We start from the raw sequence: 27,211 nt of genomic DNA, 5'->3' as shown, positions 1-27,211 counted from the left end.
TCCGTCCAGAGAAAAAGGAGCCCATTTTTATACATTCAATCAAGCATATATTTGTTTTAAGAAGATACCTGATAAATGCTTGGAAGTTGCCAGCTAGTTCAAGTACAAACTCTGAGTGAACGCAGATTATGTGGCTTCGTAAGCTTCGAGATTTGTGCACGGACTCTTGTTTAGGGGTCTTGATGGCACCATCAAACACCCTTCCAAGATGAACTAGGCGAGGCTTCAAGAATTCACTTTCGCCTTCATATTTCTTCAGAACAGCATCTCTAAGCGCTTGCATAATTGTGGCCATGTGCTCAAAATACTATTTTTACGACAGCAAGTAAACTATAATGTCAGCCATGGACACGTTGCAAAAGCGTCCAAGATTTGGCTTTAAAACATTATTCGTCATCTTTTGAAGCCAAGCTTGCGAATTATTCCAACAGAAAAGCAGTGTATAACATTCATGTATGTGGAAAGGTGTCACAAATACGGACAACGTTTTTTGGGCTGTTCTTTCAAAGGGACTTGCCAAAAGCCCTTGCAAAAATCCTAGTGAGGGAAGACGCTGCACCCCTATGTTTCGTAGATAATTTCGTCGACGTGTGGCATCTGGAAATGAAACAGGTCAGTTTGCTTGCGAAATTGACGGTAATCGCTGCAAAGTCGATATGTTTTGTCAACTTCCGGTGCTATAGTGATAGGCGATGCGAATGTAGACGTCGACGGTTGGATAACATCCGCATCGAGCATCTTCTGCAGTTCTTCCATCAGCCATATCTTCTTATTCCGCGACATGTTGTAAGGCTTACGTTTCACAACTGTTCTATCGCGAAGCTCAAACGGTAGCCTAAACTTGGATGTAGCCTTAGCTTAACCCCCAATACAGAGGAGCTCCGGGTACATTCTGGTGACGTCTGCTGCAGCGGGCTTTCGAAGGCTTTCACTTAGTAGAGAGAACGATAACAGACGATCACCTTGAGTAGTAACTCCATCATCCAAACTAAGGTTTATATATAGCTGTTGCATCATTGATTTTCGTGACAAAAGCATTTGAAATATCCGCCATGGTTGCACAGTGGCTACGGTGTTGGGCTGCTCAGGACGAGGACGCGGGCAGAATCCCGGTCACGGCGGCTGCATTTCAACGGAGGCGAAATGCGAAAACACCCGCGTACTTAGATTTAAATGCACGTTAAAGATCCCCAGGTGGTCGAAATTTCTGGCGTGCTCCATTACGGCGTGCCTCATAATCAGAAAGTGGTTTTCGCACGTAAAACCACATAATTTATTATTTATTTATTGGATATTTTTCTCCACTGATGACGAGTGCTCTGGTTTTGATACTCTTGCCCTGAAACGTGACGATTACCTCCGCCCACTCATTCTACACTTGTTCTTGTCATATCCTTATACACTGACTGCGAAATCTTTTATTAGGTTCTTGTCCAGAATATGTCTCTAGTTCACCACGGTGATCAAATCTTCAGTGTCAGCGAACCTCTTTCCTATTTGCGTGCACCGGAACGTACACCGAGTTGGTAGGCTCCGCAATGAATATTTTGTGTTGGGATCGCGCTGAGGTTGTAATCTGAAGCTTGTTCAGTTGCCTTCCTGCTCTCCTACTTATATGTGACTTGTTTATTCGGTGGGGCCAGTTCATCTTGGGATTTCACAATATGTTGTAATTCTGCTCCTCCGTATACCTTCCTGAAATTGTCATAGCTGCCCACAGGGTTCTCAACATTAAAACGCTTTCATATTCTGCAGTGTCTCTTCTGTGTTGTTTGGTATTAGAAGTTGGACACGACACCGCAAGTCTTATGGAAGTCCCAGCATAATGAGCGGGAACAATGGAGCCTGGTAGAGAGCAGCCAGCTAAACGAAGCAAGTCTCCAATTCTCAAAGAAATAGGCAAGAACCAATCCAGAGTTGTACTTGAGAGACGTACCTTCATCCCAGCTTTGAAGCTTGCTCTTACAGAATGAAATTAAACAGCTCTGTTTCCACACGTTCCATGGCGTTCAGCTTTTTCTGAAGCTCGAAGCTCGTGCCAAATCTTTGCATTACCTCTCAAGTACAGCCACATCTTCATAACTTTGTCGTTGTGCTCCCGCAAGCGATTCCTGTCAGAGGCATACTCGTAAATCACAAGCCATTCCTGGGCAGTTCCTGTGTACGAGCAGTCGTACATCTCCGACCTGACAGATTGCATAGGTGTCCTTCTCATTTGCTGAAAGTTTGCTTGAAGTAAGGAATCCAATACTTGCTGCTAATTCTCGCTATTCATTTTTAGCACATTCATAATATCGTGCATCAGAGCACTTGCACTGTGGTCCCCTAAGTCATAGGTATGAGAGGTTACCACCGTTTTCGTGAAGACGGGATTTGCTGCGGTGGAACCGTGAAACCTGCAAAAAGGCGGAGCGTCGGCATCATGCTGAGGATTAGTAATGACAATCTTGGAAGCTCTGCCCAGCGTTCGACTGTAAGGAGTCAAAGTTACAGTCATAAGAATTATATATGATGAGTGCTCATCCGAACAGGACCGCTCTCCATCGTGAACGCACTGTACGAAGCGCACCGGCTTATCACGAGAAACTGTAATATCGGGGCACATCGTCCATGAAAAATAGAAGCGGCTCAGGCGAGTAGTACAAGGTTCCATTTGCGATTGTGCGAAATTTGTAACAGAACAGGAGACCAGTCCAACAAGGCGGCAGTGGCCATCACTGTTAATTTCTGTTCATAAAGGCCTCCCACTCCTATGTCTTTGGCGCACCTTCCTCGTTTATTATTCTTCGGCTAGGTTACAAAAATTAGCGTTCATGATTATGCGAGATGTTTCCACAAATGTCGATCATGGCAGGAGCCTGTGCGGCATTAACTTCCATTGCGAGTAGATTCTGACGCGATGGTGCGAAGGCGACCAGGAGCTACGACCTTGCGCCGACAGGAAATAGCTGAAGCACCTTCTCGATGCACGAGCGCCCAGCAGAGGACTGCTGATCAAGCGGTAAATTCCATCAGCAAATTGCCCGGGGCCACCATCATCATCATCAGCCTGGTTACGCCCACTGCAGGGCAAAGGCCTCTCCCATATTTCTCGAACAACCCCGGTCATGTACTAATTGTGGCCATGTCGTCCCTGCAAACTTCTTAATCTCATCCGCCCACCTAACTTTCTGCCGCCCCCTGCTGCGCTTCCCTTCCCTTGGGATCCAGTCCGTAACCCTTAATGACCATCGGTTATCTTCCCTCCTCATTACATGTTCTGCCCATGCCCATTTCTTTTCCTTGATTTCAACTAAGATGTCATTAACTGGCGTTTGTTCTCTGACCCAATCTGCTTTTTTCTTATCCCTTAACGTTACACCTTTCTTCTTTCCATAGCTCGTTGCGTCGTCCTCAATTTGAGTAGAACTCTTTTCGTAAGCCTCCAGGTTTCTGCCCCCTAGGTGAGTACTGGTAAGACACAGCTATTATATACTTTTTTCTTGAGCGATAATGGCAACCTGCTGTTCATGATCTGAGAATGCCTGCCAAACGCACCCCAGCCCATTCGCAACGTCACGCCACGTCGAATTGACGTTTGCGAAACAGCCTTTCCTGTAACGCTCCCCACAGCTTATTCCTTCAGCGAATCAGCAAGTTGGCACGGCGCATATCTTGCATCGCCACCACATTTTCACGAAATTTCAGATGCCTTGCACTGGCTTTTGTACGCTGCCGCTCACTTTCCTTTTGAAGCGCTAACGTCGCAATATAGCTGGCTATGAGCAAACAAAAATGAGTTACTCGATAAAATTTGCAGCTCACGTCACGTTTGGTCATCTTGATGAAAACGCAAAATTGTATTTTGCTAAACTTCCGTTCCCCTGCATAAATTACAAAGCACGTGAGCTCTCGACAGCCAATGAGAGAGTAAGCATGGCGGATAATCGCGGCCATGCAGCCGCCATGCGTGTCGAGAATAGCGCCCCGGAACATGCGTCGCGAGCTCGACGACATGCACGGAAGAGATGGAGGTGGCCGAGAACGCGGCACTAGCCCTCGCGGTAGCCCCCACGGACGCCGAGGTGATAATAGCGACTTGCAGGCAGCGATACACAACAACGCTAGCGGCCGGATCTCCCGGGAAGCGGCCCGCATTCTCCAAATTCAAGAAGGCAATGTTTGCCGCAGAAACGGCAGTTTCCTGGTATGGACCTCCGCCTACACGGACCCTCCGCCCCCGGGCAACGAGAGGGCCACACGCCGCAGCTCGGACTTACATGCCGAGCCGCGGCGCCCGCCAGCAATCCCGGCGCCGCGCCCACCGCGAGAGCGATGCGGGAGTGGACGTGGGGGGATCACATCACCACTTTCAGAGACATCGCGCAACACTATAGATTGAACCGATATAAATAGCCACCACCACACGCAAAACTAAACAAGAAACAGGTGGTTGCCTGGAAGCAATTGCAGACACACACATATCCTAACCCGGTGTTCCTTCACCTCTGCTACCCCGAATTTATTCGTCCGACGATTGTAAAGCGTGCGGCGCTAGAGCGACGCTGCAGCACATGCTGTGGGAATGCATCGGTAGCGTGCACCAGGAGTCCCCGACTAACGGGGTAGACATGGCAGCCTCGAGCCGAGGGGCGTGTTGGGAGCCTGCCCTGTTCACGCACGACCTCGCTGATCAATTGTGGGCCGTCCGGCAAGCCGAGGAAGCCGCTCATGTCCAAGGACTCGAGGCCGTCACCTAGGCTCGGGTGCTTATGGCCCCACCCCGCCCAAATAGCCGAACATTTAAAATGTTTTCACTCACTCACTCACTCACTCAGAAAAAATGCTCCGGCTAATTGCCGATACCCCATACGATGCTTCAACTTTTCCCCTACGCTTCAAATACAAAATTGTTGGTGTAAATAAATTGCTTCAATACAGGTTTGTCTGTTTTTATAAAATAAACGATAGCAATAAAGGATCCCTTCCTTAATCGCATAGTAAAACTAACCAAGCATATCACACCATATGAGACTAGAAAACGACATACTTGTACATTACCTCGACGTAGAACTAACTATGACATCACAATGTTGATGTACTTATTGCCTAAATGTTTAAACACTAAATTCTATAATTTATGCTATACGTCATTTTCTGCTATTCGATACTCATTAGTGACTTAGCTGCTGTTGACATTATATTGCGACTTGACATTATATTGCGTTGACATTATATTGGTGGCGACTTTCCCTTTGTCATTATTATTTTACTGTTTCAGGTTAGTCCAAATATTTTTCGTACTCTGTAGTTTATATGCGACTATTCACTGCATGGTATAATTTCATTTGAAGTTCTATATATCCTTGTATAACGATCTACGTAAATCTTGTACTCCCAATGTCCGAGGTACTTCATTGCAGTACACGAATTGCCCTTTATTATTGCCGAACTTTTTCTTTTCTCCTGTCGCAACTGTCAGTGCTGTTAAATGGTTTCGAGAGCTTTGTCAAGCAGTTGTAAGACTGCTTTCTCTCTTACGCCATTTGTACAGCCGCACACTGTACTGCAAACTGAAATGAAGGACTGATCGATTTATTTATTTATTTATTTATTTATTTATTTATTTATTGGATGGTTGGTTGATCGACTGGGGCCGCAAAAATGCTGATGCCCTTTTCGTTCGCGCATTGTGTGCATTTCGAGTGTTTTTTGCACGTCCTTTGAACGTGCACAGATAGAATGTTGAAGCGTGCACTAAATTCTGTATAAGTCACACGAATAGGCGTTAAGAGTTTTTACAGCTGTAGAACAAACGTTTATCGTATTTATAATCTATCGTCCACTTTAAGGTAAGCATAAATCTTGTTTGTGATGAAGGCGGTGCATGCGTAAGAAAATTGAAATTGGGCCAATGGTTATGTGCCATCACATTTTGCAGCGGGCGCAGGCGGCAACCCCAAGGAGTTGAGCACCACATTCTGCGGCAGCGAAGCGTATGCCCCTCCGGAGGTGCTCCAGGGCATCCGGTACCGGCCAAAAAAAGCGGACGTCTGGTCACTTGGTGTCATACTGTTCGTCATGGTCACCGGACTCCTGCCATACGAATCCGAGTGCGTGCCCCGCCAAGTTCGGTTACAGATGACGCGCACCCTGCGTTTCCCACAGGCACGTCGTGGCCATTACATTTAATTGAACATGCTTGTTTGCCCAGTGCTCTGTTAGATCATCTTACATTGCATACAGGTTTTATCATTTTATGGATTTAGGTTAGCTGCATTACCCACAACTTAACGGGAGCACAATATACTCCATGAGACAGAATTTTTTTTTACATCCGTATTTTTGGTCTTTTTATGGGGAACTTGGAAAGTTTCCTTTATCTGAGTTTTTGCGGTACCTGGAGAGTTTATTATAGCCACTTTGAGCGATATCGCTGCAAGGCTCTTTATGAGGAAAGTTGGGAGTTTCTTATTGGTGCTTTAAACATCTGGACTGTGGGAGTATTCATGAGGAGCTTTCGGAACTTTTTATTCCTGCTTTGAGCACGAGAGCTGCAGGATTTCTGTGGAATGCTGGGAGTTATTTATTCCTCCACACAACACCACCCTGGGTGTTTTGGGAGGTACCAAGGGGGCTTTTTTAAATGGCTTCGGTATTATATTTTCTTCTTTTGAGAATTCATAGTAGTGCTAGGAGTTACGCACATATTTGCGGAGCGGTTTGGCTTCTTGAGGGAGTTTTATGCGAAGCATATTACGAGAGCTCAACCCAGCTCCTCAGGCGCGGCGGTGTCGCCATGAAACCACGTGACACCGTGACGTCACGACAGAGGAGAAGTGGCTTTGGCTCAACTCTTGCAAGACGGGCTGGGTGGGAATCGAACCAGGGTCTCCGGAGTGTGGGACGGAGACGCTACCACTGAGCCACGAGTACGATGCTTCAAAGCGGTACAAAAGCGCCTCTAGTGAATGCGGTGTTGCCTTAGAAACGAGCTGTTTCTAAGGCGTGCGTCTCTTGCTCAGGCGCACATTTCGTTGCCGCGCCGAACGCTGCTTTGCTCGACGCTCACCGCGTCCAATGCGGGGCGCGTAGTCGCTGCCCTGTAGCCCATTGTCTTACACCCCTTGGCGGGTCGACGGGAACGCTGTCGCGTTCCACTCTTGAAGGCGAAGCAGTAATGCATGAGTTGTTTCTTCGTCTAGCCGAACCAAATATAGCCAAGCAACAGCAGTTCACCAGGCTAAACAGTGGTTCAACAACTAAAATAAAGGCTAGTATGCTTCGCATCCTGGGCTTAACCTTACCTAAGCCACAGCCATTTTTTTAAAGAGACCATTGGAAAATTATTTTCGTTCTTTGTGGGACTGCTTAGGTGTAAATGTGGGAGCAACTGTTTCCATATTTTGATAGTTTTGCTTAAGGCTGCTCTAGTGGATATTTTTGGAATTCCTTTTTTTTTGCTTTCTGGCAACACATAGGAGAATGTACATGAGTTGCTGCTCAAACCTTTAAGGAACTTTGTTTTACCTAGTTTTAAAAAAATATCTTGGGAGTGCCTTTTGGCTCTCTTTTAGAGATTTTAGCGGATCCTTGGAAGCTTATTATGCTCGTTCGGAAATTTTACTAACTCTAAGAGAGTTATGTGTGGATCATTTAGGATGTCTTAGATGTATGAGAAAGCAATGATAGCTCTGGAAATTTGGTACATTTCTCGAATAATATGTGACTGAGATAGTGCACTCAGTGGTTCTTGGCATAATGAAATTGAAATTATCAAATAAATCACGTATACATAAGCAAACAATTTTGACACGAAATTCAAGCATTTGTCAAGTTTCTATACAATTGAAAATTCAAAAGTGCACCCAAGGCCAATATTGTTTGGCTCAAAACAGCATCACGAGCTATTAGGACTCCATGTATGCATTCCAACAGGCGATACTGTTTTTGTAGGCAAACGAGCGTGCTACAAAGAATGATGCAAAGGATGTCAGACAATGCGAATGGCCCAAAGAGAAAATTAAACATGTCGAAAATACTTTTGCATGCCTATGCTAATTCTAATTGATATCTACACACAACTCACTAGCACATGTCTTACTCGCAGGCAATACGCAGCTGGAAAGAAAAAAAACCCAAGGTAGCACACCCCACTCTGAATCGATTTGTTTAGCACTGTGCTAGTGCCTGGAGCACAAATTCCCAGCCAGTGAACAGGACAGAAGTTCACAGCAAGACGAGCATAATGTGCTAACTGAAGTCAAGCAGGGGATGCCTCAGGTTGAAATTAGTAATTCGACAAGGCGACTAGTTTTTGTCAGGGAAACAAAATGCAAGCAGATATCTTCAGCTGACACCGACAGGCATACGTAGATATCTATACACAGGTGCTTGTTGTGATCACCCATGTCCCGAGTTGACGTCAATGATGTTCAATAAAGAGTGACGCTTTCACAGTGGCACACACTCAGGGGCGCTTACACCGACTGGTGTCAAAGAGGCTCATTGAAGAGCTGCATATACTCATTGGCCCCAACGATACATAACTAGCGGCCACAATGATACCTATTGTGGTTCCAGGATCACATCCAAATCTACACATATATAAGGAGCTTCTTGAAAATCTCTTGCCTCAGAATGCACCTCGCGTTATATAAGTGACGTAGGCCCAAACGCCAAGTCGACTCTCATGAATTATAGTGGCAGCAATCTGAGTGGCTTGAGGAAACTCCCCAGCTTGCACACACCTCGCAATCCCAATTAAACCTCTATGTTGAGCATGTCTAGTTGCCTCACCCTAGTCTGCTCCTTCTCCTACATCTCTATGGAGTCGAGAAAACTGAACCATGTAAGAGCTGCCAGGGAAGAATGTTGCTGCCCTACCAAAGACAAGTCCCCGTGTTGAAAAACTTTCTCCGCGTTATGCGGCACTTGTTCGAGCACTGCCGATCACCTTCAGCTGAACATTGCCTAACATCAAATTAAGCGCCAATTCAACTATAATTTGCTTATATACTGAAACGTAAAACTTTCTGCAGGTGGTCAATGAAAATATAAATCAGGAACCCTTAACAGCATCTGCAAGTGTTAAATTCTCACACAGGTAAAGAGGCCGACACTTTGCCACCAGAGCCCACATCAGACTTCATTAGGAACATTTTTTCTGCAGAGAGCCCTAACACACTCACGGCAGAGAGTGTTGCATGGAACCAAGCATGCAGAGGAAAAAGTGGGCATTTGTATTTTCTTCTGCCACATGGCACATAAAGGTCAAGGAAGGTGGCCCGGTAATGCTGTGCAAGCAGTGGTGGCCTTCTAAAACGAAGGAATCTGCACAAAAAGCCGTGGTACGTCGAGATGGCAGTGCATGATACGCAATATTCTGGAAAACCAAGCAATGGAGTATGTACTACTGTACTTGCAAACTAACGTCATATGAATAATCCCATAGTATCAAATATTTCACAGTGCTAGGCCATTCAATGCCACAACACTAAGCGTGTTTTGGCCATCTCAGGTTTTCTGAAAAACGATAACCAATGACTGCGGTTGCAGACTGCACATGCAGAACATTGTACAAGGTTCACATCATGTGAGGATCACTATTATCTTGTAGTCTGAGGTTAAAACGTCGTGGCACTCAAAAAGGCGCGAAGAAAAAGAAAATAAACCTTATTAAAAAGAACGCTACGGCAATCTTGGTTGTAGGGGCCTCAGGTGGCGGCTCGAAGCTCTTGGAATCGGGCGGCCTGTAGTGGCTTGCCGGACGGCCCAGGGCTGGTCTTCCAGGTCCGAAATTTTGAGAGCCGCCTCCCAGAGGCGGCGAAACCGACGGAGAACGTCGCCGGCGGCCCCCGCAGCCGGCTCAGCATTGGGAAGGATCAAACTCGAGGTTTCCTGTACGCTAGAAACGGGCACCGTTATGCACGCGTCGCGAATGGCGGCGGTTTTAGTACCGTTGTTGCCGGCACATTCCCACAGCATTTGTGGCAGCGGTGCTCTCTGTCTGCACACTTTACACGCATCAATCGCGTATAATTCTGGGTAGCAGTGGTGTAAGACGACCGGGATAGGGTAGGTGTGTGTTTGCAGTAATGGTAACATTATGGCCTCGTTCCTGTTTGATTTATCGTGCGGTGGCGAGTATGGGCGTCGTTCGAGTCTGTAGTGTTGGGTGAGATCTCTGAACGTGGCCAGGCCATCGCCCCAGGCCCATTGTGATTATTGTTGCTGCGTATCTGTCATAGTGTCCCGATCCCTCAGATCCGACACCCCATTCTCGGGGGTGGAGGCGGCGGCCACATAATCTAAGCTATATATAAGGGTTTGCTATAATCTATATATTTCTCTATTACCTGATTGATGGTGTGAATATGGTCTATTGCTGAGTAGCTCTCACGAAATCCTGCCTGGTCCTTTGGTTGACAGAAGTACAAGGGGTTCCTGATTCTATTTGCGATTATCTTCGTAAATTCTTTGTAGGCAACGGACAGTAAGCTGACTGGTCTACAATTTTTCAACTCTTTGGCGTCCGCTTTCTTATGGATTAAAATTGTTTTGGCGTTCTTCCAAGATTCCGGTACTCTTGAGGTGATGAGGGATTGCGTATACAGGCTGGCCAATTTTTCTTGAACAATCTGCTAACCATTCTTCAACAAATCTGCTGTAACCTGATCCTCCCCAGCTGCCTTCCCCCTTTGCATAGCTCTCGAGGCTTTCTTTACTTCTTCCGGCTTTACTTGTGGGATATCAAATTCCTCTAGACTACTCGCTCTTACGTTATGGTCGTGCGTGCTACTGGTACTGTATAAAAATCCATAGAACTTCTCGGCCGAACTATGCTATCCATATTAGTAATGATATTGCCAGGTTTGTCTCTTGACACAAACATCTGATTCTTACCTATTCCTAGTTTCTTCTTCACAGCTTTCATGCTTCTTGCGTTCCTGATAGCATGCTCAATTCTATCCATATTAAACTTCCTTGTGTCCCCTATCTTACGCTTGTTGATTAACTTGGAAAGTTCTGCCAGTTCCATTCTAGGTGTAGGTTTAGAGGCTTTCATATATTGACGCTTCTTGATCAGATCTTGCGTCTCCTGCGATAGCTTACTGGTATACTGTCTAACGAACTTACCACCGTCTTCTAGTGCACACTCCTTGATGGTGCCTATAAGATTGTCGTTCACTGCTTCAACACTAAGGTCCTCTTCCTGAGTTAAAGCCGATTGTCTGTTCTGTAACTTGATCCGGAATTCCATATTTTTCCTCTTACCGCTAAACCATTTATCGGCTTCTTATGCACCAGTTTCTTCTGTTCCCTCCACAAGTCTAGAGTAATTCGAGATCTTATCCTATGGTCACTGCAGCGCACCTTGCCGAGCCCGTCCACATCTTGTATGGTGCCAGGGTTGGCGCAGAGTATGAAGTCTATTTAATTTCTAGTCTCGCCATTCGGGCTCCTCCACGTCCACTTTCGTTTACCCGGCTGGTGCAAAAAGGTATTCATTATCCGCAAATTATTCTGTTCTGTAAACTATACTATAACTTTCTCCTGCTATTCCTATGACCTATGCCATATTCTTACACTGACTTGTATACAGCCTGCTTGTTGCCTACTCTGGCATTGATGTCATCCATGAGTATAGTGCATTTTGTTTTGACTTTACCCACCACCGATTCTACATCTTCATAGAAGCTATCGACTTCCTGGTCATCATGACGGGATGTAAGCGCGTAGACCTGCCACCTTCAATTTAGACCTCTTATTAGGTTCACGAGACCTGCCACCCTCTTGTTAATGCTATAGAATTCCTGTATGATACCAGCTATATCCTTATTAATCAGGAATCCAACTCCTAGTTCTCGTCTCGCCACTAGGCCGCGGCAGCACAGGACGTGCCCGCTTTTTAACACTGTATATGCTTCATTTCTCCTCCTAACCTCACTGAGCCTTATTATATCCCATTTATTGCCGGCTAATTCCTCAAATAGCATTGCTAGACACGCCTCATTTGAAAACATTCTAGCGTTAAATGCTGCCAGCTTCAGATTCTAATGACTACCTGTCTGCATCCAGATTTTCTTAGCACCCTCTGCTGCGTCACAGCTCTGACTGCCACCGTGGTCAGTTGCTTCGCAGCTGCTAGGGACTGGGGGCCGGGGTTTGATTGTTGTATTGAAATTGGAGGTTGTCACCAAGTACTGTACCAGGGAGGCGAATCCTTCTCTGGTGAGGGAATGTTTACCGGCTCTTGTCACCGGGATCAGGCCGTCCTCCAGGCGTGCTTGACAACACGCGGACCTATATATACGCGGAAACATTCCCTCACGAACACATGGGAAGACTCTGACACCGGCATTTCTGCGAGACGGAGCCCATAACGCTAACGGCGTTTAGGAATAATAAGGTTCACGCTGCACTCGTTTCGACCACGAAAGGGGGCATCTAAGTAGGCACACCTCGGAAGCGCGCTTCGGAAGTTATTGCAGCGCATTTCGTAAATCTTACTTGCCTAAAAAAGCTTCGTTGATTTATCTGCGATAGATGTGTTTTACTGATCTGATATGTTTACTGATCACTGATCACAATACAGAATGATTTCTTAACGGTTCTGACCTCGTAGTTTCGAAATTTCACGTACGCAGGCGGCCGTGACCTCGGCTAAAAAAACGAGGCGTTTCGATGACCTCTGAAATGCTTACTGGGACGTAATCTTTCCACATCATGGTCAGAGTTCTGGTCGTTAGGATTAAAGGAAAAGTCTTACAGCGAGCAGGCAAAATTTGACATAATCTGGATGCTCAGTGTACGTGCGGTTACCCCAGAAGTTTAATTCGTCTCGTAAGACATCGTTCGGGCAGGCCAGTGACCTTGCTTTGTCGCACGACCTTGAGGTATTGCTGTCAAGACCTTATTTTCGGGACGTATTGAATGTGAGTTGTCACTACTGTTAGTATGCATCGAGGCATGCGTCGGACACCCCAAAGCCATTATGTACTAAGCTTTAGGCTGCGCTGCTCCTCTAATGTTTTATCGCGGCGATCTTCTGTTGTGCAGGTGCTGCCGCTCAGTTATCAGCTAAAGAACCTCATCAGGGGTATGCTAGAGCCCGTGGCGACGCTTCGCAGCTCGATGGCTCGCGTGTTTCGACACCCGTGGGTCCAGATGTTTCCCACTGCTATGGCCGAGTGAGCATGACGGGCGTCCTTTATGAACTGCATTGGTTAATTGTAGTGCACATGCACACAAATGGAACGGAAACCGCAAATAAAACTCCGGTTATAGACTGAAGGGTGATACTGCTGCTGAATAGAAGGAATATACTTTTGCTAGCTGTCATGGGAAGGCAGCACCAACCCATCAACATTCAACATTGATTTATATTATTGCTGAATAACCAGCGTACCATCAGCGTTACAGAATGGGTGCCAAGAGAAGGAAAGTGCAGTCGAGGACATCAAAATACTAGTTGGGGTGATGAAAATAAAAAAATTCGCAGGCACTAGTTGGAATGGGTTGGCGCAGGACAGGGGTAAATGGAGATTGCAGGGGAGAGGCCTTCGTCCTGCAGTGGACATACAATAGGCTTGCTGTTGCTGCTGATGAACTGTTTTCTCTTGTCAGCTCTTATTAGAGTGCAACTGAAGCCTTTTTTTGTGCAAGAGCTACCAGAATTACTAATATCGCTTTCTTATTCTGATAGCAATACCAAGACAGTACGCAGGACTTTTGAGGTCATCATCGCCTTGAGGTTGAGTATACCATATAGAGGACGCTGAAGCTTCGCATTTAGGAGTGGAAAGCAATAGCATTGAAAGATCCTGACTGCTTGTCACACTTCCTGGCAACTGTAGCGTATGAAACCGTAATGTTTACGGAGAAGCGCTGGCCGCGAATGCTATGGACAAAGGCGAGGTTTGTGGTAAAAACACGGCCTCTTGCGTTAGCCGCGAGGCGGTGGAGGCGAGCGCCAGCTGGCGGTATTGCAAGGAACCGGGCGCGCCACTCCGTGTCCCTAAAACACCCATCGCTTTGGCGCGCGAAAAATGGCGGATGCCACGGCCGGCCTGTGAACGCCTCAGCCGGTTTGTGTGTGAAGGGGTTTCATTGAGTTTTCGCATAACATAATTATGTTTTCTCGTACAGTCAAATTACTATTCGAGAGGTATCGTGTTTGTAGGCCGTGTGCATGTCGTAGCTTACAATCATTCTACGTATTTTAGCGCTACTCATTGTAGCCCTAGACGACCCTCCCGTACGCCGTCACCTACCTGTCGCCTTAACGCCCCTTTCGTCACTGTTCATTGAACTGACCAAGATCCTCCGCCACCGACGAAGAGGCCGAAGAGACTGTCAAGATAAAATAGCGACACGCCGTCATCCCGACGAAGTCTAGAAGCAAAGAATGCACCGACTAAAAACCTGACGACGCGACGTACCAGCCACACGTCAACATGACGCAGCCGTGATTCGACTCCACGACCTAGCTGCTACGCAAGACAAAGAACAATTGACCTCGATGTACGTCTCGACTGCGACGCAGTCACAAGCTTTAATGGACATAGGAGCTGAATACTCCGTCATCAGTGGATTATTCGCAGCCAAGCTGAAAGAAGTCAAGGCTGCACGGGACTGCCCTCAAATTCGGACAGATGGAGGACCGCTGATAACGCCGACGGGAATCTGCATGGCAAGAATCACAGTTCATGACCACATCTAGCCCGCAACTCACGCTCTCCTTCAACAGTGCTCGCGAGATGTAATTCTCGGCAAGTACTTCTTGAACCAGCAGAACACCGTCATCGACCTGAGGTCGAAGTCGATAATGCCATCCGTAGACCAAGTGATAGCGATGGAGAGGCATTCCAGTCAGTGTGCCTTGACTGTTCTTAAGGACCAAGTCTGCATTCCGCCTCGCTCCAGCATCGTCACATCCGTCGGCAGCGAAACAATCACAGACCTAGAAGGCGTCACCAAGGGCGACCAACGTCTACTGCTCGACCATGAAATTTGCGTCGCAAAAGGGACCGCTCGACAGCACGGAGGGAAAGTGAATGTGATGCTGACAAATCTCAGCTAGGAGTTCAAGCACACCATATAGGCATCACGATCGCGTACATCGAGGAAAGTGTTGAATCCAGGAACGCGTTCGTCCTCTGAGTTTCTGCCCCATCAACCCCAAACCATAATTCTCGAAGCAGACTTCAACATAAATCCAAATCTCCCACTGAGTAAACAGCTATAGCTCAGAAGTCTGCTCCGACGATCCCAAGACTACTTTTCGACGTCCTCGAGGATTCGACAAACGCTAGTTGCAAAGCGTCGCACAATAATCGAAGAGTGCGCTCGACCACTCCGCCACAGCCCTTATCGAGATTCGACGCGAGAGCATGAAGCGATTAGGCAACCATTTGACGAAATGCCTGGAAACCTCAGCGGTCATGGAGGCATTACGGAATCAGGATGTAGACGAGCCGTATGTAAAAAATACTGAAAGATATCTATAGCGGCCCCACAGCCACCGTAGTACTCCATAAAGAAAGCAACAAAATCCCAATAAAGAGGGGCTTCAGGCAGGGAGATACGATATCTCCAATGCTATTCACAGCATGTTTACAGTAGCTATTCAGAGACCTGGATTTGGAAGATTTGGGGATAAGAGTTAATGGAGAATACCTTAGTAACTTGCAATTCGCTGATGGTATTGCCTTGCTTAGTAACTCAGGGGACCAATTGCAATGCATGCTCACTGACCTGGAGAGGCAAAGCAGAAGGGTGGGCCTAAAATTTATTCTGCAGAAAACTACAGTAATGTTTAACAGCCTCGGAAGAGGACAGCAGTTTACGATAGGTAACGAGGCACTGGAAGTGGTAAGGGAATACATCTACCTAGGGCAGGTAGTGACCGCGGATCCGGATCATGAGAGTGAAATAATCAGAAGAATAAGAATGGGCTGGGGTGCGTTTGGCATGCATTCTCAGATCATGAACAGCAGGTTGCCATTATCCCTCAAGAGAAAAGTGTATCACAGCTGTGATTTACCACTACTCACGTACGGGGCCGAAACCTGGAAGCTTACGAAAAGATTTCTATTTAAATTGAGGACGATGCAATGAGCTATGGAAAGAAGAATGATGGGCGTAAGGTTAAGGAATAAGAAAATAGAAATTGGGTGAGGGAACAAGCGCGAGGTAATGACATCTTAGTAGGAATGAAGAAAAAGAAATGGGCATGAACAGGAGAGGTAATGAGGAGGGAAGATAACCGATGGTTAATAAGGGTTACGGTGCGGATTCCAGGGGAAGGGAAGCGTAGCAGGGGGGGCAGAAAATTAGGCGGGCGGATGAGATTAAGAAGTTTGCAGGGACGACATGGCCACAATTAGTACGTAACCGGGGTAGTTGGAGAAGTACGGAAGAGGCCTTTGCCCTGCAGTGGGCATAACCAGGTTGATGGTGATGATGATGATGATGACGACGACGAAATGCTGTACGACCACATCATCCAGCCGTCGAAAAGCCCGGGACTATCTTCTGTAATATTGGGGAAGAAAAAGGGTGCAACCCTATGTTTCTGCGTCCATTATCGCACACTGAACAAGATCACGAAGGCCGACGTATACATCCTCCCACGGATAGAAGACGCATTGGATCGGCTGTTCAACGTTCAATACTTCTCGTCAATGCACCTCAAGTCTGGGTACTGGCAAATCAAAGTCTACGACAGAGATCGCGAAAAGACCGCCTTCATCACGCCAGACGGCGTCTATTAGTACAAGGTTATGCCATTTCGACTGTGCTCGGCCAACGTTTGAGCGCGTGATGGACACGGTTTTAGCAGGATTGAAGTGACAGACCTGTTTTGTTTACTTGGATGCCGTCGTCGTCGTCGCCGGAAATTCTGACGATCATCTTAGATGACTTGCGACAGGGCTAGAGACAATCAAGTCCTCAGGGCTAACTCTGAAGCCAGAACCGTCCTAATCGCTTACGATGAGCTTATGTTTCTAGGCCACGTGATCAGCAAATCAGGAGTCCGCCGCAACCCGCAGAAGACAGCGGCCATCGCAATGTTCCCACAGCCCATGGACAAGAAGGCAGTTCGCAGATTCCTTGGCATGTGTGCATATTACAAGCCATTTGTAAAGGACTTTTCACCCATCGCTAAGCCTGTGACACGTCTAACTAAACGTGGTGTCGAGTTCAAATTGGAAACGCCGCAGGCCGACGCATTTTAAGATTTCAAACAGCGCATGCAGTAGCCTCCAGTACTTGTGCACTTCGATGAGAACGCCGGTACCGAAATCCACACAGACGCTAGCAGCCTAGGCCTCGTGCCGTCCTAGTCCAGAGGTAAGATGGATTTGAACGGGTGATAGCTTAGGCTAGCTGGTCGCTGTCAAAAGCGGAAGTCAATTTTTCTGCCATCGGAAAGGAATGCCTCGCCATCATTCGGGCTACAACAAAATTCCGCACTTACCTATATGTGGCAGAATATACTCCTAAGTTTAAAAAGTTTTGCCCGAAATAGCTGATATCAGTGTGACTGAGTGAATCAACCCTACGTGGCTTGAAGTTCACAGTTATTATCTATATGCAGTGATGGGATATCTCTAGTAATTGCACCAAGAACGCTACTTTCTCGACGCGCAATTCGATCACGGTGGTAGATAGCGAAACTGCGAGAGCCACAGGCGGTATCACAATCGCGCACATGCACAGGAAAACAAGTTTGTTTCAAGGCAATAATTGTTGCATAACAGGTGTTGATTGGCGAAGCTAGAGCATTTTATTTATTCACAATACAGGAGCCTTCAGATATTCGCAAAAACAATAGGCAAGTAAGGTAAAACTGCATGTGACGGTCAGCTACTGCCCCTTTCGCGACCATGCTGTGTCACATGTAGGGAAACCTTAGGGTTATGTAACGTGCCAGGCGCATTGTGACCTCATTCACGGACGCTATCGACAGATGCTTCTTAAATGTGGCATTGATTGCTTATAAACAATTATTGTAGCGGAGAATAAAGTTGCGGGAAATGCGGTAACTGGTATTGAACCCAATTCGTTTGTTTGAGAGCAGTTCAGGTAGGCAACAAGAAGTCTTCACTAATTAAAGCGTTATTTTGTTGGAATTAGATGCACAGAGCGAGCAATTTCTAACTTGTCTTGGAATGTGAAAAGTTTGCTGTTTTGGAGGCGAAACTTGTTACATTCAAGAGAGCCGAGGCGATATGCGCCATAGAGTGCGTCAACTGAAAATGAGTCGCCGACTGATTTAATTGTGCACATTCGCCTGGTCTCAGTTTCTTGCCTTGATGCTTTGGTGCGTGGAATGCCGCGATATATTAAGTTATCACGCCGCGGCCTTTCTTAAAACTCCCCGAGGCCTAAGTCAAGCACGTCCAATTGACAAATTGTACTTTCAACCGCGACATGCACGTCTGACATTTCTTTAGTTACGTAGCCGACGTTGCTAGATGTTTCTTCGGCTACGTCTAAGGGCTTTTTAAGAACGCTAATTTTTGTTTCAGTGCTTTGCTGGCAATTTCTTGGCCTTATGTGCCCAGCTAGCTTGGATTGTGTCATAGGACGTTGAAGTGATCTAATGTGAACATCCTAAAATAGCTTGAAGAAAAATATCATCTGCTCCAAAAAATTCAGCAGGGAGCGATTCAATATCAGGCGGATAATCAGAGCCTCATTAGGTGCCGAGGTAATCTCGATAACGCCTGAATGCAATAACAGTAGGGTGAAGAAAAAAGTCATTGTGTTCAATAGCACTTTTAGACAGGGAACAGTAGCAGCTAGCAATTAGAGAGTTTTAGAAGTGCTGTATTACGGTACGGTAAGTGTGGTCCACGAGTATTACTGTTCCGTGCTAACCGCGATGACGGAGGACGTTTTAGCTATGTGTGCTGCTCGATGCGTATGGTAATGTGATAACGATGATAGTGGTTAACATTGGGCTTTGCTAAAAGAATAACCATCTGCTGAGCGCGATATATTAATTTTGGCGAATAATAGAAAACTTTGCCTCGTCCATACACACATTATTCTTTACGAAAGCGCCCGGTTACTGGAAACGTAGGCGCCAGTCACAAAGCTGGTAGCGACGTCATGTTACATTTCATCTTACAACACGTGAAACCATTTCTTGTTACATAGGTGTTCTTGTCTCAGGAATATATAAAAAAGGAATTGTTTGTTGCAAATTGCACCACTGCCAACACTTTACATAAGGAAATAAGCAGAAATATATACCTCGTTGCTGCACAAAACGCTGCGTAAATTCTAAGTAAACTCTGCGTCACTAGATGGTGCCACCAAGACGAAGTGCTTTTTATGCCAATTTTTATTTTGTTTCTTTTTCTTTTAGACGCTTTTAGCTTTCTTTATTATTCTTTGTTTTTCTCATTCCGCCAGAGTATAATAATCGCCTGTACGAAGGTTGCGGCCACAAGTTCAGTGGAGCCCAAGTTTGCTTTCTAGTCAGAACGGCTGTCATACTTCCGGCCACTTCGTCACGCCGCAGAAGATGAATTAATGCTTACTCAAGGCCTTAGACCTAACATGGTGATTAACGCACGCGAGACTTGAACATGCACTGCGTGGATCTTGTGGCCGACATCATTTTCTATCTGATATGGTTTGGTGCGGCCTGGCTCGCAAGGCACGGGAGTACACTGTAAAAAATTTCCGTCATTATCCGGACGATTTCTGTCATTATACGGAGGAATTGAGGGTAAAAACAGGCAAAGTATGTAATATTTCAAAAATGCGGCAGAAGCGTCTGTTAATATACGGAAATCCCACCCGTTTTAATTTTTACGGACATATTCACTATAGTAATGCAGTGGCTACACTGTTTTCCACGAAACAGACATAATTGCGCATTTATGTTTTGCAAACAGCCGTTTCTTTTTTGCGAGGAATACTATACACGCTGTCTGAATGAGTCCTTGTACTCACAAAGTTTTATCTAACGATATTTCGTCGAACAGGCAAACTTTATGCATTGTGAAGATACGTGCAAAATGTGAGAGCTAGCTTTCTACCAAAAGCTGCAATAACAGATCGTATAAATATATATACCGATCCTCTATTCGGGTCGCCGTTTGCCGCGCATACGGGCCTTGTAACTCTGATGATATGCTAAAATATATGCGTGTTTTTACAATGTTCTCAAATTAAGCGCTTTCTAGTTAATAATACAGCATATATGTTTAAGTGAACGAAGAGCCGTGGGCATACGTGCCTATGTAAACAAACTTGCGGCACTCAGGTGCTGGTGCACTGGGAAGGACATTGGTGCTCTGCGCCAAAAATTGTGCGCACTATAAGTCAGTTCCCAAACGCAGGGAGTGGTATAATTACTGTAACTGCGTTTACATTTAGCAACAAATGATGTCGAAGGGAACTGGCGAGGAAACTGGCAACTGGGAGGCAATTAACGCAAGCGTGAAAGGGCTTTGCTGAACTACAATGTAGTTGCTTTAACTCATTGCCCTAATATTTAAAAACATCTCGTCTTTGTCAATAACTGCCCATTCAATGAGACACATTGATTACGCTTAATCTTCACTGTTCATGTGTTAATTCTTGCGGTAAGATGTAATCGCAAACATTTGGCGCTTCATTTTGAAACAAGACCGGTGAGCGCGCACATTCTTGTACGGCACAATAAAGATCGCGAACATGCACAGACATGCGTGCAAACTACGGGAAGGGGACGGAAGATGAATGACCCAGTACCGTGCTAGTACTGTGTGTACTGTCAAAAAGAAAAAAAAAGACGGAAAGAAAGAACGCCCAGTGCTGAGTTGTAACGATTCAAGCTTTATTTCTCTTTGAGCCAGAATGCAACACCATATGTTTAATGTGCTTTACCTATGGGCAAGTGTTAAGACACAACTCATTATTTACCTTTTTCATTACATGTGCCAACCAGCCCAAATTAGCACTAAACTGGCGCTTATTGACGCATCGCAATGCACTGCTTTGCACTGCATTACAACGTAGGAGTTTGCTAACCCCAGTAGCAAACGGTTCGGTTGACCTCCCTTCCTTCCTTCTTGCATTCTCTCTCTCTTTTCATAAAACGTACTACCTTGTGGGAGAGAGAGCGTTCTCCTCTTTCAGAATTCAATTAATTGTCAAGCAATTATATTGCTCTTCCATTAAGTAGAGCACAAATGCGAAAACGAAACCGATTCTGTTCTGTTCTCCGCGATCACCGAGTGCGGCACCAGACGAGACTTTCATTTGAGGGATCGCCAGTCGTTTGTGCGGAGGCTTGAGTAAGAGCGGGCGCGAGAGAGAAAATCTGGGGGCTTTTTTTCCTTGAGTATATGACTCTGGCTAGGCACTGCAGAGGACGTTGCGTAGCGCGTGTTGTGTGCGTTTGACTCCTAGACATGCCGGCTTTGCGGAGTGCGGTAAAATTTGTTGCACTCCGCCGCTGGCTACCCGCCTGGTGAAGCAGGGCACAGACGCCCCATTTGATGATCGCTGTGTGTGAAGGGGCATGGTTCTGTCTGGTGTTGTATAAATCGCGGGTCGCTTTTTTCCTCGTGATGATAGCTTGGACTTTTTCAAGCACTGATCCAGGAGGGCACATGTAATCGATAAACGGAGGCCTCAGGGAACCTGAGGTTATATTAAAGCAGGCAGCGCAGGATCTCCAGGGCACCCAAGGGGTAGCGGGGGGATCAAAGCTGGAAGCAGGGCGGCCAGTGCGTTGAGGCCGTGGAGGCCGAAGCGTGCCATAGGGTATCCGTATAAAAAATATCCTGTCCGCGACAGTGGACAGCCGATACGTCCCTGGCACGCGCAGGCGTTGGCGGCGAACTGGAGGCGTCGTTTGGGGTCCCGGAGGCGCCGCCAATAATGCGAAATAACGGCACCTTGTCACAATTAGTAAAAAAAACCACGATTGAATGAATCGTCTTTTAATACGTCCAGCCACGTCCAGCCACCAACTATACGTCCAGCCACTCCAGCCAAATACGTCCAGCCAAATAGGTCCAGCCACCAACTTGTGATGCTAAGTTCAGCACCACCACGCCCCGCGAATTCTGCAACACCAGTCAGAACTTGGCCCGTCAGGGTACATCGGACATAATTTCTCGCGCCTGTGGCGCTCGTGCTGGGTCAGTCATCGTCACCGGCAGCTTTTCGGGCACTTGCGTTCAACCGCGGTTGTTAAGGCGCTTTGCTCTGCCTTCTAGATTTTGTATGTATGTGACCCAGGTCTACTACAGTCGCTACTGCCCCCACGGAAACATCTGTGATGTTATTTACAAGGTACATCGCTGTAAGGCGCGAGAAAGCTACCATCCGCCACGACTGACTTAGCACGAGCACCGCAGCTGCAAAGCAGTGTGTCCGACACGGACCCGCCGTGGTTGCTCAGGGGCTATAGTGTTAGGCTGCTGAGCATGGAGGTCGCGGGATCGAATCCCGGCCACGACGGGCACATTTCGATGGGGCCGAAATGCGGAAACACTCGTGTACTTAGATTTAGGGGCACGTTAAAGAACCCCAGGTGGTCCAAATTTCCGGAGTCCTCCATTACGGCATGCCTCATATTCAGAAAGTGGTTTTGGCACTTAAAGCCCCATAATTTTTTGTCCGACACAGCAGTCGCAGAATGGCGCGTTAGTGCCCGCTGCTTCACCTATTTTACAGCTCCTGCAACCAACGTCCGAGCGTAAACAGACTCGACCCCACTCTGCAATGTCGCCACGCCTAGTGACAAATGCCTTCAACAAACGCTAAGAAGCCTCTTCTGCAGTACCTAGGCAGAGTCATATATTCAAGGAGGAAAAGCCCCCAAATTTTCTCTCTCGCGCACTCTCTTAATCGCGCCTGCGCACAAACGACTGGCGATACCTCAAATGAACGTGTCGTGTGCGCCAGGGGGCAGTGCGTGCTGCGCTTCCTTGGGTCGGCTTGAGATATTGTTGTGGATGGACGTGCTTTTGGGGCTCCGTGGCGGCGACGAAATCGTAAGTTTTTGTCTCTGCTTTGAGCTTGCTTCTGTTTTTTATTTGCTTCTTTTTCGCCTTTAAATACTAATTGTGTAGTTTTTTTGTCTCTCTCTTTTTTTCGTGTGTGGGGGTGTGTTTCGTGTACATTTGGTTTTGTAGGATAGTCAGAGCGCCCTTTCGCGCCACGTGCTTCACCTCTTGCAACCGGTTAGGACTTTGAGTCTTTATAGCCTTTAAATAGTAGCTTGGATGTGGCAAGACTAATAGCTAGTTGTGGTTTTACTGTGTGCCTGTTGGTAAGAAAGTGAGAGCGTGGCCGTGTGGTTGAACACATGAGAAAACGTGTCATACCTTCAGTCTCTGCGGCATTGATTGCTTTTAAAACATTGGGGAGAATTACTTTGCGACATTGTAAGGGTGTAGAACCTGCGCGCCTCGGATTTTGCCAGAAGGCACGTGCTCTGCATTATTACAGTATTATAGTATTTACATTATAAAAAGCCGTGTAATACATGGCAAGAAAGCCGGGAAAGCAGGCAGAGCGCGCTGATTCCCTCAAGGTAGATGAGGGGACGGATAAGAATGGACAGGAAACCAAGTCAATCGGCACACAAGGTGATGTCGAGGCTAGGCTGGAGAAAGTGACGGCTTTGCAGAAAGACCTTGTCAAACAGGTTGAAGAGCACAAAAATGAGATAATTAGGGATCGTGATGCACGTAACGTAGTGGATAAGAGACTTGAAGCAGCCGAAGAAAAGCTGAGCAGGGTAGCTATTGTGAACGAGAATGGTCATGACAATGGAACGCAGCCCCCAAACGTGACAGGAGAGAGAGGGCCAGCAAAGTACGTGGGATTCGCGCCACGTGGTGAGGGGTTAGCTGGAAAGAGCGGCACCTACTTTGAGGCCGCCACGCGGAGAAAGCAATATCGCATGGTTAAATGCTCCTTGTCAAGTCTTAATCACGCGGAAAAGGGGAAGCATGGAGAGGTAGGAGAGAGTGAAATGGTTATTATCACCGGCGACTCAAACCTGGCTAGGTGCTCAGAAGCAATTGTGGAGATGGTGAAAGGCAATAAAAGTGTGGCGGTAGGGAAATTTGCGGGCTGGACGCCGGGTTCTGTCATGGAGCGAGCAAAAGCAAAGCTCGCGGAAAATGCCCACCTGCGCAAACTTGTCATAGTAGCAGGTGGGCTAAATGACGTCCTAAACAAGAAAGGAAGAGGACTAGCCCAGCGCATGGGGAAGGGGCTGGACGACTTGCGCGAGCTATCCCCTAGGTGCAGATCGTGGTGTGCACGGTGCCGGGGGTGCCTGTATGGGACAGTGACATACAAAGAGGCGTAGTGGCTGCCAATGAGGTGATATTAAAAATGAGCCAAGAAAAAGACTTCGAGGTTTTCGAGAGAGAGAGAGAAAATGACAAATGAAAGGTAGGTAGGTGAACCAGAACTGAGCGTGGTTGGCTACCCTACACTGGGGAAAGGGAAATGGGGATGGAAAGATTAAAAGATGAGAACGTCCACTGGAGATATCGGTCGGTCACTCAGTCTGGATCACAGAGGCTCACTCAATCCGGTCGCTTTCAAATACCGCAGCAGCGCTTTTGTGCCTTTTGTAGCTGGGATATGCGAGGCCATGGTCCCAAGATCTTGTTCAAGATGAATGGCTTTCCATCTAGCTGATTGAGAGCTGTGCAGAGGTCTTGCCTTTCATTTTCAAAAGATGGGCAGTAGCACAGTAGGTGCTCTATGGCTTCCTGGACAACGCATGCATTGCACTCAGCGCTATAAGCCATTCCAATCAGAAATGCACAAGCATTGGTGAATGCGACGTCCAAACGTAAGCGGCAGAGCACTCTTTCCTCATTTCGCGGAAAACCTGGTAACAACCGCAGTTGCATAGATGGGGTCGAGGGAATGGAAGCGATGTTGAGTGAATTCAGGTGTGTGGCACTTCTCCAATGTCAAAGAGTGCGCTAGCTTGCCTAAGTGTTAGGCTGCATCGGTCCGCGATAAAGGTATTGAAACAAAGGTTGCTCGTTCGTGTGCTTTTCTAGCAGCTTCGTCAGCGAGGTCGTTGCCGGAGATGCCGCAATGACCAGGCGGCCATTGAAACACGACGTCATGTCCTTTCGCGATAATGTGATGGTGCATTTCTAGTATCTCCGACATGAGTTGTTCACATGACCCGCGGCGAAGAGATGAGAGAAGACATTGTAGGGCCGCCTTCGGATCGCAGAATATTGCACATCGATTAGCCGGTTGGTTAATAATATAATCAACGGCACCTCGGAGGGTAACAAGCTCCGAACCGGTCGATGTTGTCAAGGGAGAAATGTTGTATTGGATGCTTGGTGATCGGGATTGTATAACCACTGCGCTGGTGGAGCTGGTCTGAGTGGAAGAGCCAACCGTATATATGAGGACTCGATCGCAGCAGAACGTGTGCAAACAATCCAGAGCTGCTTGCTTCAAGGCCAAGTTAGGCAGGTCGGTCTTCTTTCTTATCCCTGGAACCGTAAGACGCACTTGAGGTTGTTTTAAACACCACAAAGCTGAGGTTTAACGTGCTGAGGGTGTTAAACCCGATGGTAAGGAGGCACGATGGATGCTGACCTTGTTGAAGAAGGACGCCTGTGGTTGTCGTTCTGGCAGGCACGCAAGAGAGCGTGACTGCATCCGTGAAACATGACAAACATGGGCTCTTAGCATTTCGGTGCCAATGTAAGTCGTGATCGGATGGTCTTAAGCCATTTTAATGCTTCCAGCTGTTGAGGCCCTGTGCGGAAGGCCTAGGCAAACACGTAGTGCCTGCGTCTGCACGCTCTGAAGTTCTCGAAGATTTGACTTGCATGTTTTAGCAAGCATGGGAGAGCTATTGCGTAGGAATCCAATGAACAGTGCTCGATATAACTAGCATGGAGCCCACTGACGAGCCCCATGTTTTGCCGGAGGTTGTCGAAGTAAACAGGGAAGTGACAAGGTGCGATGGTTTTCACTGAGACGGGATCCACTTCAATTACAGGCTTACACGAGAAGTCGGCTGACGACTTGCTGGTCACGCTGCTGCTCTTTTAGGGGGCCTACGGGCTCTCAGGGGGCCAGAGTAGGTAGTGATGAAGAAGGTCCCCTAACGGAGCCTCAGTATGGCGTCGCCGTCAATAACAGAAAAAGGAGGAAAGCAAGAAAGAGAGCTCACCATGCAATAGGCTACATAAACATGTAGGTTGGCAGAAGAAAGGAAAAATGGGCAGATATTGAGGAGCAGTTAAATAGAGAACAAATAGGGGTGCATGCGGGGACAGCAACGCTTATGAGAGACATGGAAGAGGCGCTAGTGATTGAGAATTATGTTTGGGAAGGGTGCAACAGAACTAAGTCGGAAAGAAAGGGAGGGGCAGTCGGAATGCTCATCCATCAGGAGCCAAATGGAACAGAGTAAATTCAAAATGTCAAGAACATCTTTGGTTATCAGGTACAATGAGTGGGAAACAACTTGGCTGCGCGTTACGTATTTGTGGACCGCAAATAATTGCACAGAGAAGCTTAAGCAGTTAATGGAATGTATAAGCGCTGATATTAAGGATTTCGGAAATGGTGCTGAAGTTATCCTATTAGGTGACATGAATGTCAACATGCAGGATTTAGATGGCTATACCTACAACAACGGGAAATCAATGCTAGACATTTGTGAGAAACATAACCTCGTCATCGTGAATACAGGACATAAGTGTGACGAGCAGATCACGTGGGAAGTGGGAAACCGGCAATTAACCATGGATTACTTTCTGATGACAGAAGGAATTCATAATAAGTTGAGAGAAATGGTCATTGATGAGGAATGGTATAGCAGCATAAGGATTGACCATAAACGCATCATTTTAAAAATGGCACATGTAGTTGGGAAAGAGAGCAAGGAGTGTAAAATGGCCAGTGCAAATTTGAAATTCGAATAACAAAGATAGTTACTAAAGTTGAGGAAAAACTTGGCGAATGGCCAAATAAAGCGTGGGAATATAGTGAGCTTCTAAGTGTAATAACGACAAAAATACGAAACAAGAAGCAACATGTTCGTTGGAAAGGAAAAATAAAACCGAAAAGCTGGTGGAACAGGGAGACACGAAAAGCGATCACCGCACGACAGAAAGCTTCCGGAGAGCACAGGCAGGCAAAGAAGGCGCAGTTGCCGCAGAATGAAGTAACTAGTAAATGTGAAATATACTGGGAGAAAAAG

General features: G+C 46.8%; 1 protein-coding gene across 8 annotated transcripts in view; it reads left to right on the top strand.

Annotated features, from left to right (window-relative positions):
- LOC135897938 (testis-specific serine/threonine-protein kinase 1-like) overlaps positions 1-27,211 on the top strand; it is a 330,453-nt gene that overhangs the window by 87,993 nt on the left and 215,249 nt on the right. For 6 of the 8 annotated variants that reach the window (XM_070533514.1, XM_070533515.1, XM_065426647.1 and 3 more), the window contains 2 exons: positions 5,921-6,147; positions 13,042-13,172. In XM_070533514.1, coding sequence (XP_070389615.1) covers positions 5,921-6,147; positions 13,042-13,172 — 358 coding nt within the window. The remainder of the gene's footprint in view (positions 1-5,920; positions 6,148-13,041; positions 13,173-27,211) is intronic. The other 2 variants (XM_065426645.1, XM_065426646.2) reach the window with 2 other exon arrangements.

Source organism: Dermacentor albipictus, chromosome 2, assembly GCF_038994185.2.
Source record: "Dermacentor albipictus isolate Rhodes 1998 colony chromosome 2, USDA_Dalb.pri_finalv2, whole genome shotgun sequence".
Classification (NCBI taxonomy): Eukaryota; Metazoa; Arthropoda; class Arachnida; order Ixodida; family Ixodidae; genus Dermacentor; species Dermacentor albipictus.
Note: the sequence above shows the minus strand (reverse complement) of the source record. Positions and strands in the feature narration are given on the sequence as shown.